Genomic DNA, 14,684 nt, shown 5'->3' with positions numbered 1-14,684 from the left:
TTTCGCTCTTATTTTTGTTGATGAAATGAATAGTTTAACGATGGATTTGAGAATCATCGGATTGTTGAACTATGTTTGTAATGGCAGAACTTGCAACCTTAGCTGGCTACTGATAATTTTGGGAAATGCATCCCAGGTTAGCATTAGCATGCATGCGCATGCACACACATACAGTATATGTACAAAAATGACCACTCTCTTAAAAAAAGATATATTTGTTTTCAAGACCAGATTGCTTTTATATATATTTGTTGACATAAACTTTACTCAGATAGTATGACAACAAGCTGATACCTGATGTAAACAAGTCATCATTTGTCTGTATTTCAATTATTACGTGTTTTGTGTTTATTTTGCTTAATTCTTTGCTTAATTACCCAATGAGGTATATGCTGAAGTATGAGGAAGACTTTTCAGTTTTCAGTAACCTGGGTCAAACGCTTCTGGTGAACTGTATTCAGTTACAATATTGGCATGTTTAAGGTCTGTTTTCTTTAAAAATCAACAATCTCCACTTCCTGATTGATATATGAAAAAAAGTGGGTCTCAGACCAGGCAAGAAGCAATGCATTAAATTACATTTTTTTCTGCGCCATGTCTTTTAAATATATGAACATTTATTTTACCCCAGTATATTCAATAGAGGTTCTGCGCTAGCCTGCTAATCCTGACGGGTGCGTAGATGTTAACGGCTTTTCACCTCGTTTTTACGCTTGAACAGCTAAATGAATGCTGAAGTCTATTTAACTGATTATATTTTAATTACATTACAACATCGATGCTGTAAAAGGAACCGTCTAAAATTGAAAAAAGTCACATTTACCGTTCACCAGCAGTTTATCAGTTTGGGAAGAAACACTAGCTGTGTATAAACCCTATTGCGAATAATTATATTTGACAGTTTTTGTTTTTAATGTAGTTGTTTTTTTTACTTTCTACACAAATTAGGGCTGAACAATATATTTCAGCATTGATATCGCATTATGCACATCCGCAATAGTCACATCACGAGATATGCAATGTTGAGTCTGAATGATTGTTTATCAGGAGCCACAGAATTGTGCTATAATTCTTTTAATTATACAGAATATATCCGTTTATGCAAAAAATAAAAAATAAAAAATGCTTTTTCATGCTTACATTTTCTACATGTTTAAAGCAAAAACAAGATTATTTTACCGACCTCACTGGCAGATCATTTTGCTTCTTTCAAGAAAAAAAATTGGTATTTGCATTAGAAACGAGACAAAGCAAATAAAGAAAAGCATTTTTTGCATTTTGGTTATTCAATTTCTTTACCTGACTTTTGTTAGACTCTCCAGAAAACCATCAGTTAGTGATATTCAAGCTATCTGTGAAACTGTATGCATATCGCAATATTTATCTCAGAAAAATAAAATGTCACAATATCCCTCACTATAACACTTTCATGGCCTTGCAGTTTCGCAAATTTTTTTTTGTGCAAATTGACATACAGCGCACTGTGTTCTGCATCCTGATTGGCTGAAGACCAGGGGTGTCCACACTCAGGCTGTTTCTCAATTTCAAGAAAGCAGAGAACGGACTTATGTTCTTGTGAAGACCGGTCTTGCCAGGTCACCTCGGAAGAATGAACTCGGGAGACCGTGAGAACAGAGAACGTCTCCTGTGAGAAATGAGAAGCGGCGTTCTTCCTGATGGCTACATGACCTTTACACATTTTTAATGGAAATTTTTTTTAACATTACAGCGTTCATACAATGATTTAATGTTTTTCCCCTTTTCAAAATATATACTATGCATAAAGACTTTACAAATATACTGTGCACAATATAAATAAAACTGATTTTAATACACATTTCAGCAAATAAACACCCTTAATAAGTTTATTTCTTTATTAAGATTTCCATGGTAATGTTTTATTCACCGTTTCATTTAGGGAAACTCTTGAGATAAATAAGCTATATCTCTATAACTTTACTAATAAAACTATATAAAATGCTGTGCTTCGAACCTCCAGTCGCAATGACTTCTGGGACTTCTAAAGCAAGTTCGTTGCTCAAGTCTGCATCTATGCATCCTCGATATATAGAACACATCCGGGAACTTTCATGCATCCTCTGTTGTTGTGGTCTTGAGTATTGGAACTGAACTTTGGCAGTTGATGATGATGTTACACGTGAACACGTGGACGCAAGAACAGTGAACAATGCACATTGAGAAACAGCCTTGGTCCTGGAGGGCCGGTGTCCTGAAGAGTTCCAACCCTAATCAAGCACACCTAAACCAGCTAATTAGGCTCTTACTAGATATACTAGAAACTTCCAGGCAGGTGTGTTGAAGCAAGTTGAAGCTAAACAGGACCGAGTTTGGACACCCCTGCTGTAGACCAGTGGTTCCCAAACTGGGGGTCGCGACCCCTGCGGGGGTCGCAGAATAATTTCAAGGGGTCGCGAGAGTGATTTAAAAATTGTGTAATTTTCAGTGATTATAATAAATATTTTTCAGTATTACAAGTGAAAGCTAATATTTTCAGATTTTTAAAAAGATATTACTGATTCATAAAGTATTTAGGACACATTCGGGCAGAATGCATCTTTGTACTTGGAACGCAGCGCTCAGGAACAGTTTAAAACTGTTGTCATGTCAACTTGCCGCAGTAAACAAAGCCTTCAACGCTTGCCCCGCCTTCGCGCTCTTCTTATTGGCCCACTGCTCTAAGAACTGAACACGAATGATTGGTTAAAATCAGCTGTCAATCACTCAGTCAACGCCTCCTGTCTTCAGATGACAGGAGCTACAACCGCGAAAATGTAAAGCGCTGAAGACGAGAGAATGAAAACAACACTGACAGATTTTGTCTTAGAAACACCTAAAGCTACAAATATTGGCACATCTGATTACTGATCATGTGCTGAATGTTAATCCACCAGCTATACTTATTGAAGAGTGGATAAAAGACATCCATTGGCTTCAAGTCTGCTATGAAAATGACTAGCATTCACTGTAAAGTCTGTGGGATATCTTTTGGGATATCCGTCCGTGTATCTTTTGGTCACTCAATTATGTTATAAAATGTCTTTTCTTGTGATAACGGGATTTCATTGAGACATATTTTCCTCACGCATGCATATTTATTTTTTTGCTTGTTAGTTTTGATTAGTGTTGATTTTCAAATGCAATAAATCTGTTTATAAAACTTGTAGTAACAGTGCGATAATTGGTGGGAGCCACTAAATTTTGGCTGGTGCGTCTACATTTTTAAAGTTAGAAGCACCAGTGTTACCAAGCAAAAATGTTAATTTCGAGCCCTGTAATCTATAGTAAATATAGTTAAAATATTGTGAACAGCTTAAAAAAAAGCTATTTTTATTGTTTGTATATGCTTTGGTAGTGGGGGGTCGCGAGTTCTTGACGATCTTACAATGGGGGTCGCGGGTTTAAAAGTTTGAGAACCACTGCTGTAGACCACTGTCAGTCAATCTCCTCCGTGTCTCCTATACAGTACAGAATGCGTTGCCAAATTATCATAACTCTTCGCTAGCAGTGTGAGTTCTAACAAGGATGCAAAAGGGTTGCAAAAAGCCAGCGGCTCAAAACACGGCTCATATTTCTGCAGTGCCACAGAGCGGCATCTGAATAATTTCATTTTAAGTGAAGTTTCACAAACTAATTTCGAGAGGAGCACATGATATGATTGAGTGCAGCTGGTCACCCATCTACAATCATTAGTTAGCCAATCAGATTAATCCAATCTCACTATAAGTAGCCTAGCTAGAACTACTCCCTTACCTTTGTGTTCCAAAGAAACCCCTCATCTACCCCTTCTCCTCCTTTACCACGGGGAGCTCTTGAGAACCACCTGATCTCGTACTCCCCTTACATGCTCTATTGAACAGACGGGAGCCATGGGCTCAACTATTTCGAGCTCAGGGTTCTCTCCTGGGACAGCATGCCAAACCTGCTAACATTTGTCAAACAATATCTAAGTGTGAACTCTTGAAATACCATGCCAATGTGCGCGTTCGGTGTGTGTTACTTCCAACTGTCATGTGCGCGGGGCATCAGGTGTGCGACCCCCTTAAGGATGGAGTCTGCTGTAGCTTTGTGTATCAGTGACTGCAGGAAAAAAGGAAAAGCTTTATGAACTTTTTGCTGACAGCGATGAATGTTTGCGCCTGATCTTGATCTTTGGTTTCACTCTATTCACCTTATTCTCCGCGTACAAGCGGACGCAGCCATTTGAATCTTTTTGGCTGGAGACTTCCGGTCTAGTTCATCTCCATTCATTTTTAGACATTAAAAACAGCTCGTTCTGCTGCTTCATGTTGCTAACTGATATTTTCTTATTATATTATTCTGTTTTGTCTGTATAATCATGGACACACTTGTTAGTAGAGCAAGTAGTTTGACTGTTTTCTGACGTTTATTATTCCTAGTCATTTCTCCCATAGGGAGCTGAATCGGAAGTTCTAAAAACGAGCGCACTTCCGCAATAAAGAATAAGGTCAATAATACTGGACTTATTTTTCTATGAAGATTTGAACTTTGAGAGCATTTAAGCAAGAGAGAAAAATGTGAAAACGTTAATGCGTGTCTGAGAAAAGTGTTTAAAAGTGTGTAGTGAGGAGTTTTACAGCCTTAAAACATCTATAATAATTGTAAAAAATAAAGCTGACTACTTCGCGGATTTCGCTTATCGTGGCTTATTTTTAGAATGCAACTCTCACGATTAACGAGGGACCACTATATGTATATGCTATATTGTTATGTTGCTGTTTCTTAAGAACCTAAAAAATAAACCAGGGGCCTCATGTTGACACTAAAACGTTTGATCATGGGTCTCAAACTGGATTCCTGGAGGGCCACAGCTCTGAACAGTTTTGCTCCAACCCTAATCAAACACAGCTGATCCAACTAATCAAGGTGTTCAAGAGTACTAAAGACTGTTAAGCATATGTGAGATGGAGGTGGTTGGAGCGGAGAGCTGCGGCCCTCCATAAATTGAGTTTGAAACCATTGCATTAGAACTTTTAAATGATGAATAGTTTTGTAACTGTTTATATAGTATATTTGAACAACACACAAAGAAATGTCATCATGCCACCATTTGGTATCGTGTGCTTCGTAGCGTTATGACATAACGTTAATAAGGTTGCAGGGAATAACGATGAGAACAGCATCACAGAGCTGTATGGGCTGGTGGGTAGTCATACATTCACACACATGCATGCACACACACACACACATTCCCATTGCCCATGAGTCACCAAACTGCCCATATTCTTTGCTGTGTTACGATGGCAACTGCAGCTCGACCTGACGCCAAGGCTCTCGCTCGAGTGCTCCGTCCTTTGTTTTAACAAAGACACGCACACACACACGCACACATACACACCTCCAGTCGCCTGTGCGCAGGGAAATGATAGTAATTAAGGACAAGAGAGAAATGCTAAATGGCGCATTAACAGGCTGTTTGCAAACTGCAGAGACACTTCACGCATGCAGTTTGCTGCCCTTATAATTTGGCATAAATTCATGGCAGAATCATTGGCACAATTGGTTCAGATCTCCCAAAGCCACAACAATGTCTGCTGGAGTCTTTGGTGGAATATAATATCTATTCCAATTGGAATATATTATTGTAAATGCAGAAATTAAATGCTAATTATTTTATTCGTTTAAATTGTCTAAATACCATGATTTTATAACTGAACTTCTCTGTAATTATAAAACACTTTTTGATTGTTTTTCGTTTTTATTTTATTATTAATATTTATCTGAATTTGACAATCATTATTTTACATACTACACATTCATTCATTCATGTTCTTTTTGGCTTGGTCCATTTATTAATCTGGGGTTGTCACAGCGGAATGAACCACCAACTTACCAAGCATATGTTTTACGCATTGGATGCCCTTCCAGCTGCAACCCGTTTTAGCTTATTGAATTCACCTGTAGCTCATGTCTTTGGACTGTGGGGGAAACCGGAGCACCCGGGGAAACCCACACCAACACAGGGAGAACATGCAAACTCCACACAGAAATGCCAACTGACCCAGCCAAGGCTCGAACCAGCAACCTTCTTGCTGTGAGGCAATCATGCTACCCACTATGCCACCGTGCTGCCCCCATACTACACAAAAATGCAAATATGCATGGTTTTATATAGTGTTATAATTATTATTAATATTATACATGCTATGTTTTTTAACTGGTACTCGGTATTAAATATAACACTCACATAATTTTTTCTATTGTTTTAATGTATACACTCAATACAACAATATACACTCACTGGCCACTTTATTAGGTACAACTGCTTGTAAATGCAAATTTCTAATCAGCCAATCACATGGCAGCAACTCAATGCATTTAGGCATGTAGACACAGTCAAGAGGATCTGCTGCAGTTCAAACCGAGCATCTGAATGGGGAAGAAATGGGATTTAAGTGACTTTGAATGTGGCATGGTTGTTGGTGCCAGGTGGGCTGGTCTGAGTATTTCAGAAACTGCTGATCTACTGGGATTTTCACACACAACCATCTCTAGGGTTTGCAGAGAATGGTTTGAAAAAGAGAAAATATGCAGTGAGCGGCAGTTCTGTGGGCGCAAATGCCTTGTTGAGGCCAGAGGTCAGAGGAGAATGGCCAGACTGGTTTCAGCTGATTGAAAGGCAACAGTAACTCAAGTAACCACTCGTTACAACTGAGGTATGCAGAAGAGCATCTCTGAACGCACAACACATCCAACCTTGAAGCGAATGGGCTACAGCACCAGAAGATTACACCGGGTGTCACTCCTGTCAGCTAAGAACAGAAAACTGAGGCTACAATTGGCACAGGCTTACCAAAACTGGTGAATAGAAGATTGTAAAAACGTTGCCTGGTCTAATGAGTCTCAATTTCTGCTGCGACATTCGGATGGTAGAGTCAAAATTTGTCGTCAACACCATGTAAGCATGGATCCATCCTGCCTTGTATCAACGGTTCAGGCTGGTGGTGGTGGTGTAATGATGTGGGGGATATTTTCTTGGCACACTTTAGGCCCATTATTACCAATTGATCATCGTGTCAATGCCACAGCCTACCTGAGTATTGTTGCTGACCATGTCCATCCTTTTATGACCACAATGTACCCATCTTCTGATGGCTACTTTCAGCAGGATAACGTGCCATGCCATAAAGCGTGAATCATCTCAGAATGGCCATACTCAAATGGCCTCCACTGTCACAAGATCTTAATCCAATAGAACATATTTGGGATGTGGTGGAATGGGAGATTCGCATCACAGACAAATCTGCAGAAACTACGTGATGCTATCAAGTTAATATGGACCAAAATCTGTGAGGAAGATTTCCAGTACCTTGTTGAATCTATGCCATGAAGGATTAAGGCAGTTCTTAAGGCAAAAGTGGGTCCAACCCAGTACTAGGAAGTTGTACCTAATAAAGTGGCCGTGAGTGTATACAGTATTTATAATCAGCATTTTAAATACTACTACTAAACACATTTTATTTTAAATATGTTAAGTAGTATAAATTAAAAGGATTTAAACAGGATTAAATATGCGTAGCACATATGAATGTTTGTAGTACGCTGTAGTATGCACTCAGTATTGAATAAATAATATAAGAAATGGAAAATCCAGATCACTTGCAAAATAGCCTTGCATTTTAAGCAAAGAAAACATAACAACTGGGCTTCTGAAATCAGATAGATGTATATCGTAGGCTGCATTATTAAGTTAAACCTTTGTGTCAGGAAAGTGTTGAAATGCCAAATTATTGTAAAAGAGGAAATGAAGCAACTCGGGAATATTTGAAATAGTATGTTTCTCTGAGCTGCAGGCCTGACCACACGTGTCCCAGTTTTCAGTGGTCTGCGGGTGGGCAGAGGTGTGGGGGTAGGGGTTAAAGGAGGAGGAACAAAACAGAAGATGTGGGTGTAAATGATTGCTTAAAAAGAGGATAGTGTGATAGTATGAGAGAAAATATATTTGAATTCAATGTCATTGAACATGACTCAGTGCAAAGAATTAACTAAGACCCACTGTAAGTCTTTTGACCGGAGGCAAGATTAATCAAAAAGCAATTAGCAGTTTTGCATTTTCATCACATTTTCGATCATGGGGTGGCAGATCCTAAAAAGGAACTTCAGAGTTTGGTGTTGAAGATGCATTTGGAGTTTAATATCGATATACCAATGCATGAATATGTTTTTTTAATATGTTTTTCTTTCAAAATTGTGTAATTTATAAGCCTTATTTTAAAACAAGATGTAATACGGTGGCCGAGAGAGCTTAACGTGCTGCAGTTTAAGAAACCACATGCAATTACAAAAAACGCCAGCAAATTAAGAAAAGATCACAAGTCACACGCAAATCCTCACAACGATAATGTATTTTTAAAAAAAGTGCTGCATTTTCTCACAACACTTTCAAATAGCATGGAACACAACAGAAATGTTTCAAAGAGACCCTAAAACATGACAGACCTCTTTAGGTTATGGTTATTTAGGCTAATAAAATACAAAAGACAAAGCAATCAGGGTGTTAAAATAAACAAACTAAAAACTCACCTTTCAAAGATCACCTACAACTTCACTGAGCAATAGTCACGGCCAGTGTAGTCCGTCTTGTTTTTGGGTCCATTTGAAACTTTTTTGTTTTTGCAAGTGTTGTGAGAAAGTGCAGCATGTTTTAATTTTTTTTTTTTGCATCGTGTAAAAAATACAGCGTGCTATTTAATGTGTTTGCGTTGTGAGGATTTGCAGCATGTATGCTGTCAAAAGGATTAAGATCTTTTGTTTTTTGTAATTGCACATGTTTTCTTAAATTGCAGCACGTTAAGCTCTTTCGGCCACCAAAGTATAAAGCAAAATCTCCAAACTACTGGGATTGGAAACCACTTTGAATCATCGGATATCAGTACTGATAAATTTAGTATCGGTGCATGTCTAAATAAAATAATACAGAAGATTTTAAAGTCACATTAGGAAGCTAATGTTCTTACCTAATACATGAATACATAGTTACCTATTTAAAATGGAACAATTTTAATGGTATTTTACAATAACGTCTCTTAATTTAACGTATTATGCATATTAACTAACAATGAGCAATACATTTATGATTATTATTGATTAATAGTCTATTTATGTTAGTTAATAGAAATAACTGGTTATTGTTTATTCATGTTACTTAATGTCCAATAAAAACTGAAACTATGCTTTATTTTATAATATCTAATCATGATTTTAATAGTTAATGTCTAATAAATAACTCTTTACAGTAAAGTATTTTCTATAAATAAATAAATGCCACATTTCCGCAGTATTGCTTTCCTTTTGTTTTTTAATATTTTAATGTACACTACAATACAAAAGTTTGTTTAAAGGTGCAGTATGTAAGTTTGACACCCAGTGGTTGAACTACAGTAGGTGTTGCATTCCTGGATCAAAACAAACGCAAGCGCAGGTTGCCAGTTTGAGGAACATAAGGAGCGAGTCTGACGATCGAGTCTAATGGCCGATTTAAATCTAAATGTTCTAAATAAAAGTAACAGCACGTGATAGAAGGAAAATTATCCATATTAAAAGCAGTTTTTGTCCTAACCAACAGCTGAAATGAATATTTTAGAAACAGCTTCTATTTCTTGCAGCTGAACAACAGAAAACTTTGACAATGATCACCTCAGGTACACCTCATGTACTTTATTCAGTGTGAAATGCTAGCAATGTGAATTTGAATGCCATTTTACATGACATTTATTGCCTTACTACTGAAAGCAGCAGCAGATAGTTCACCTCAGATGTTGAAAATAAAATAAACGGTGTGAAATTGAATTTGAGAACTGTGACTAATAACCAACACATAGTGATTCAGCATGTACATTTAATAATGTTAAAGAGGATTAATATGTATTAATTATATTATAAACCTTACCGTTTCGTGAGTGAGTGCATATTCTGTGCTTCTGAAAGGCTGTATTTAAATTTCTGTCGTGTTTCATCTGGTACAAACAGCCAACTTGCTTATCACTGCAAATCTCTTCATGTAGAGTGTTGCTAGGACACGGAGTTACAATGTAACCTGCTCATCTAATGTTTATGTTCATAATATTCATATTATTTACTAATTAATAACCTCAAGTGGAACTCTGAATCTGCGTCTCATTTCGGAGTCCACTACTGTTCACCAGAGGTCGCATTTGGTCACGAGCACATTTTAGAGTCTTTCTAAATGAATAAATGAAATACGCTATTTTCCATCAAGACAACCTGGGGTGCTAAAATATAATTGGCTAAAGTCGTTTAGTTTTTGTAAAGTTGACAGCTGTTCCGGCACGGAAAACACATTTTCAAAGCATTTTTAATATCTCAACATTTTCTCATTTTCAATATCTGACTTCAGCATTGTTTTTCTGATAAACAAGAATGTTCACTTAGCATGTTTTTAAAATATCTTCAAACATATTATGCTATTTTTTTTGCATCAGAAGAGTCAAAAACTTACATACAGCCTACATAACATAAAAAAACATTTTAAAGTCTGTTCTCCTGACCAATCCTGCATTTATTTGATCCAAAGTACAGCAAAAACAGTAAAGATGTGAAAAATTACAATTAAAATAACTTATTTTTTCAAATAAATTAAATAAAATATCCTGTGATTTCAAAGCTGAATTTGTATCATCAAATGATCCTTCAGAAATCATACATTCTGGAGATAAAAATATTCTAATAGAAAAAAAAAAGATCTGCAATTTATCTATACAGCTTACACATAGATCCAGTACTTCCAGCCATGCTGGTGTTGGTTGAATAGATTACCATTAGATATGAATGTAAATTGAGTGATCATGTTGTTATAAATGTCATTGGAATAATATAGAATTGTTTTTAAATAGATGGAGAGACGTCACCGCAGACGTGAGGTTCCTCCGCAGGCCAGCCTGCACCACCTGTTCCTTCAGATGAAGAGCATGATGAGCTCCAGCCTCGGGGAGGAGCTGGAGGTCTTCTTCTCGGTCTACGACAGCAGGGAAATGCGACCAATCAGGTGCTGTTTCTGACTCTAGACACACAGTTGCAAGTCTATAATTTATTAAAACAGGATTCATTCAACTTAAAATGAATATGCTGTCATTATTTAAAGGGATAGTTCACCCAAAGGTTTAAATGTACTCACTATTTACTCTCCCTCAAGTGCTTCCAAACCTTTATGTGTTTTATATTCTGTTGAACACAAAAGAAGATATTTTGAAGAAAATCTGTAACCACTGACTTCCACATACTATGGAAGTCTGCATTCTTCAGAATATCTTCTTTTATTTTTAACAGATAAAAGAAGCTCAAACAAGTAACAAGCAAAAAGTGAGTAGATGATAACAGCATTTTCATTTTTGGGTGAAACATACTCGTGGCATTTAAACCAACAAAATAGCAAATATATATATATATATATATATTTTTAGTGTCACTGAGTAATTATTAACATTTTCTGATCTTTTTATTAAGTTTTGTTGTGTTTGTCACATTATGTATTCATTTTATTTTTTTATATTAGGTTTTAAAATTTGCCTGAATAGTTAATTTTTTTAATAAAAAAAAAACATTTTTTGTTTATTTTGCTTTTATTTTAGCATTAGTTAAACTAAAAGACAATAGACTTTTTAGGAAATTCGTAAAAATAAGTATTAAATTAATAAATATTAAATGTTACAGGCCCATAGCCAGCCTGATGAAAGGGGTAGTTCTTTTTTCTCAAAAAGTGGACCCAAAAATATTTCCTAAAGATGTAAAATAAGAAAATATGAATAAAAACTTATTCTTAAATACAAATTCATCACATCATATGTCATTAGAAAAAAAACATTTTTTTTTACATTTTTGTTTGCGTTTTTCGTCCATGTTTAATGCCTCGTGAATAAATAAAGGTCGCCAATAGCTATGTTTCCATCGACCTATTTTAATGTGCATTTTGGATATGCGCATAAAAAACGGTTGATGGAAACGCCATTATGCGCATAAATTTTAAAGAACTTAAAAGACGTATGCGCATAACTGAGTAGGATAAACTTTTTATTCGATAAGAAAAGATGCGCATAAAGTACGATGTACATACAGTACATACCACTAGGAGGCGCTCAAGCACAAAACTGTCAATGCGAGCACACATTGAAGAAGATGCTCAGAGGCAACCTGGAGCATGCCATTCGTGCTTGTTCGAATCGCCAGTAACTTTAACAACAAGCATGTCAACTTTCTCTCTTCTTCTTCTGTGTTACAAGTAGGTGTCAGAAGCTTAAAGTTGTGTAGTGCCACCCTGTGCACCGAGGTCTTTCTGCTTTTCATTAAGCGCCATCTAACGTGAAGGAGTCATTTTGCATACTCTTCTGCTCGACGCCAGTGAAAATCGCTTGAGCTCGAATAAGGAAAAACGTCTCAAAACGCAGACGATAAGCACAAATGAAAAGCATTCTGGTGTGTACGAAATTTTAAAGCTTTAAATTAAAAACTGTAGCCTATTGTCATTTATTTGGCAAGTAACAAACTGGCCAGTTTGTTATTTGCCAAATAAACGACAATAAGCTACAGTTTTTAATGAGGAAATTTCCTTCAGTATTTGTTTAGGTTTAAGCTTTAGAATAAAAGTTCATTCTAAAATGTTTTCTCTATTGAACAACAATACAGTAGGTCAATAGACCTTTTTCACAGCGGAATTGAATACCGGAAGCACCCTCCGAAGCAATGTTTCGCTTATTCCGGTTTCGCTAACAGTCGCAGAAACATGATAGCCTCAGGACATTGGATGACATTTTCACTGTCAACTTTGCCGTAATTTGGACAAGAACAGGTTGTTCGCTTGGTTAATGTGTAAAACTGACGTAACCTAAATAAATCAGCATTTAAAAGAAATTTGTGCAGAAAATGTGTCTTACACAAAGTGTTTGCAACGTTAGGTTACAGTAAGGTGCGCAGCCAAAAGCATAAGATCTGCTAACTCAAGCCATTCGTTAGCAAAAATAACTATTTAACATCCAGCAGGATTAGTTTTATGTTAGTAGTTGTCCGTAAGCTGTGCTAACCCCCTCCTTCCTTTGTATTCAGGGTCAGGCGAGTTGCTATCGGTCAATGCGAAAGAACAAGGAGCCCCATGATGACAGGTTGCTTAATGCTCGTAAGGTTTACTCAAGTCTGGAAACATAATTTAGCTATAAATCGCCGGAAAAAATAAAGATATTTGTTGTTGTGTTCAATGTTTGAATACGATTCTATTAAAGCACTTCAGTTTTCCACTAATTACTCAATTTTAAAGCAAATATCTTCAAAACAGTCCGTCTGTAGTGTATAGGGTGTGTTTCTGAATCTTCAGGTTAAAGTTAGTTCATGTTCCAGTTCAGTTTGTTCATCTGCTTTTTATTATGTTTTTATTATTTATTTAAAGAACAGCAAATAAACTTTTTACAACACAAAAAATATACATGCCAGGGGGTAATTATAAATAAAATACAAATATACATATGTAATAATTAAATAAATACATTATAGAGGTCACAATTTTTTAAAGTGGGTAGGTTTCCTTGTTTAAAGAGTCTCTGATGCTGGTAATACACAAGCATATTTTAGTGATCAATACCTTAAAATTTGGTTGCTTATTAGTAAATTAGACAGTAAAGCCAAAAAGTACATTTTCCCACAATGATGAAAGAGGTTTTGAACACTGAAAATTGTTAATAATCTTTTGCACCTCTTCCTTTTGACTGAGTATGCCAAAATAAGTGTAAAACCGTCTCCTCGTATTCATTACAAAAATACAATTTACATCAATTCCACTTTCACATTTTTGTAAATAATGTTTTGCTGGATAAAATCTGCGCAGAAGTTTATAGGATATTTCTTTAATTTTGTTTCTAACCTGATATTTCTGTGGTAACAGCCACACTTTTTTTTCAGCAAATCAAGTCACCCTTTAATAAAGACATCCAATACAATTGTATATAAGGAACAGTAGTGATTTCTGTTTGGAAAAGAGTTGGAAAAGCTCTATTATTACTCTTGGTATTTACTGTAAAACAAGTTTTGCCAACATAAGATTTAGTAAAATCAAAAGACGATGGTCTTGATTAATACTTATATAACATATATAACACAAATAACATATGGGTCTCTAAAAAAAAATTGAACCAATAACAGTTGAAAACTTGCAGGGTTATTGAGATACTGTAATGAGAAAGGAATTCATTGTAAGAAAAGTATATCATCTTTATTATAAAACTGACTAACCAAATTAATTTTGTTGTAAAAAAATTGCATTTGTATTAGTTGTTTATTATTCCAATGTGGGGGAAAATTATGCTTATCTATTAATGACCTTGATAGGAGCACTTGTGTGTGGAAGGCAGATAACTTAACTGGAATTTTGTCTATATTATAATTTCACATTAAAATAAAAGACCACCAATATTTGATAAAACATAATGATCTCCGCTTTGAAGTGCGTACTGCACATGAGCGTACTCTGGCATATAACTTGAAACGAAGGACACTCATTCCGTCTAATTAATTTCACCCATGATTTCCTCTGTCCTTTGTCTTTTCGTGGAAATTGAGGTAAGGATGTCGTTTTTTTTAAGCTGGAGCAGCCGGGAACGCTGCAATAACAGCGACGAGACGACTCTGCTATTCTATCTTACTCA

At 36.1% G+C, this 14,684-nt stretch overlaps 1 protein-coding gene across 1 annotated transcript in view; it reads left to right on the top strand.

Annotated features, from left to right (window-relative positions):
- dock4 (dedicator of cytokinesis 4) overlaps positions 1-14,684 on the top strand; it is a 209,184-nt gene that overhangs the window by 55,819 nt on the left and 138,681 nt on the right. Inside the window, 1 exon segment of the mRNA XM_056451516.1 lies at positions 10,893-11,044. Within this exon segment, the coding sequence (XP_056307491.1) occupies positions 10,893-11,044 (152 nt within the window).

The sequence above is a fragment of the Danio aesculapii genome, chromosome 25, assembly GCF_903798145.1.
Source record: "Danio aesculapii chromosome 25, fDanAes4.1, whole genome shotgun sequence".
Lineage (NCBI taxonomy): Eukaryota > Metazoa > Chordata > Actinopteri > Cypriniformes > Danionidae > Danio > Danio aesculapii.
This window is presented reverse-complemented; position numbering and strand designations above follow the sequence as displayed.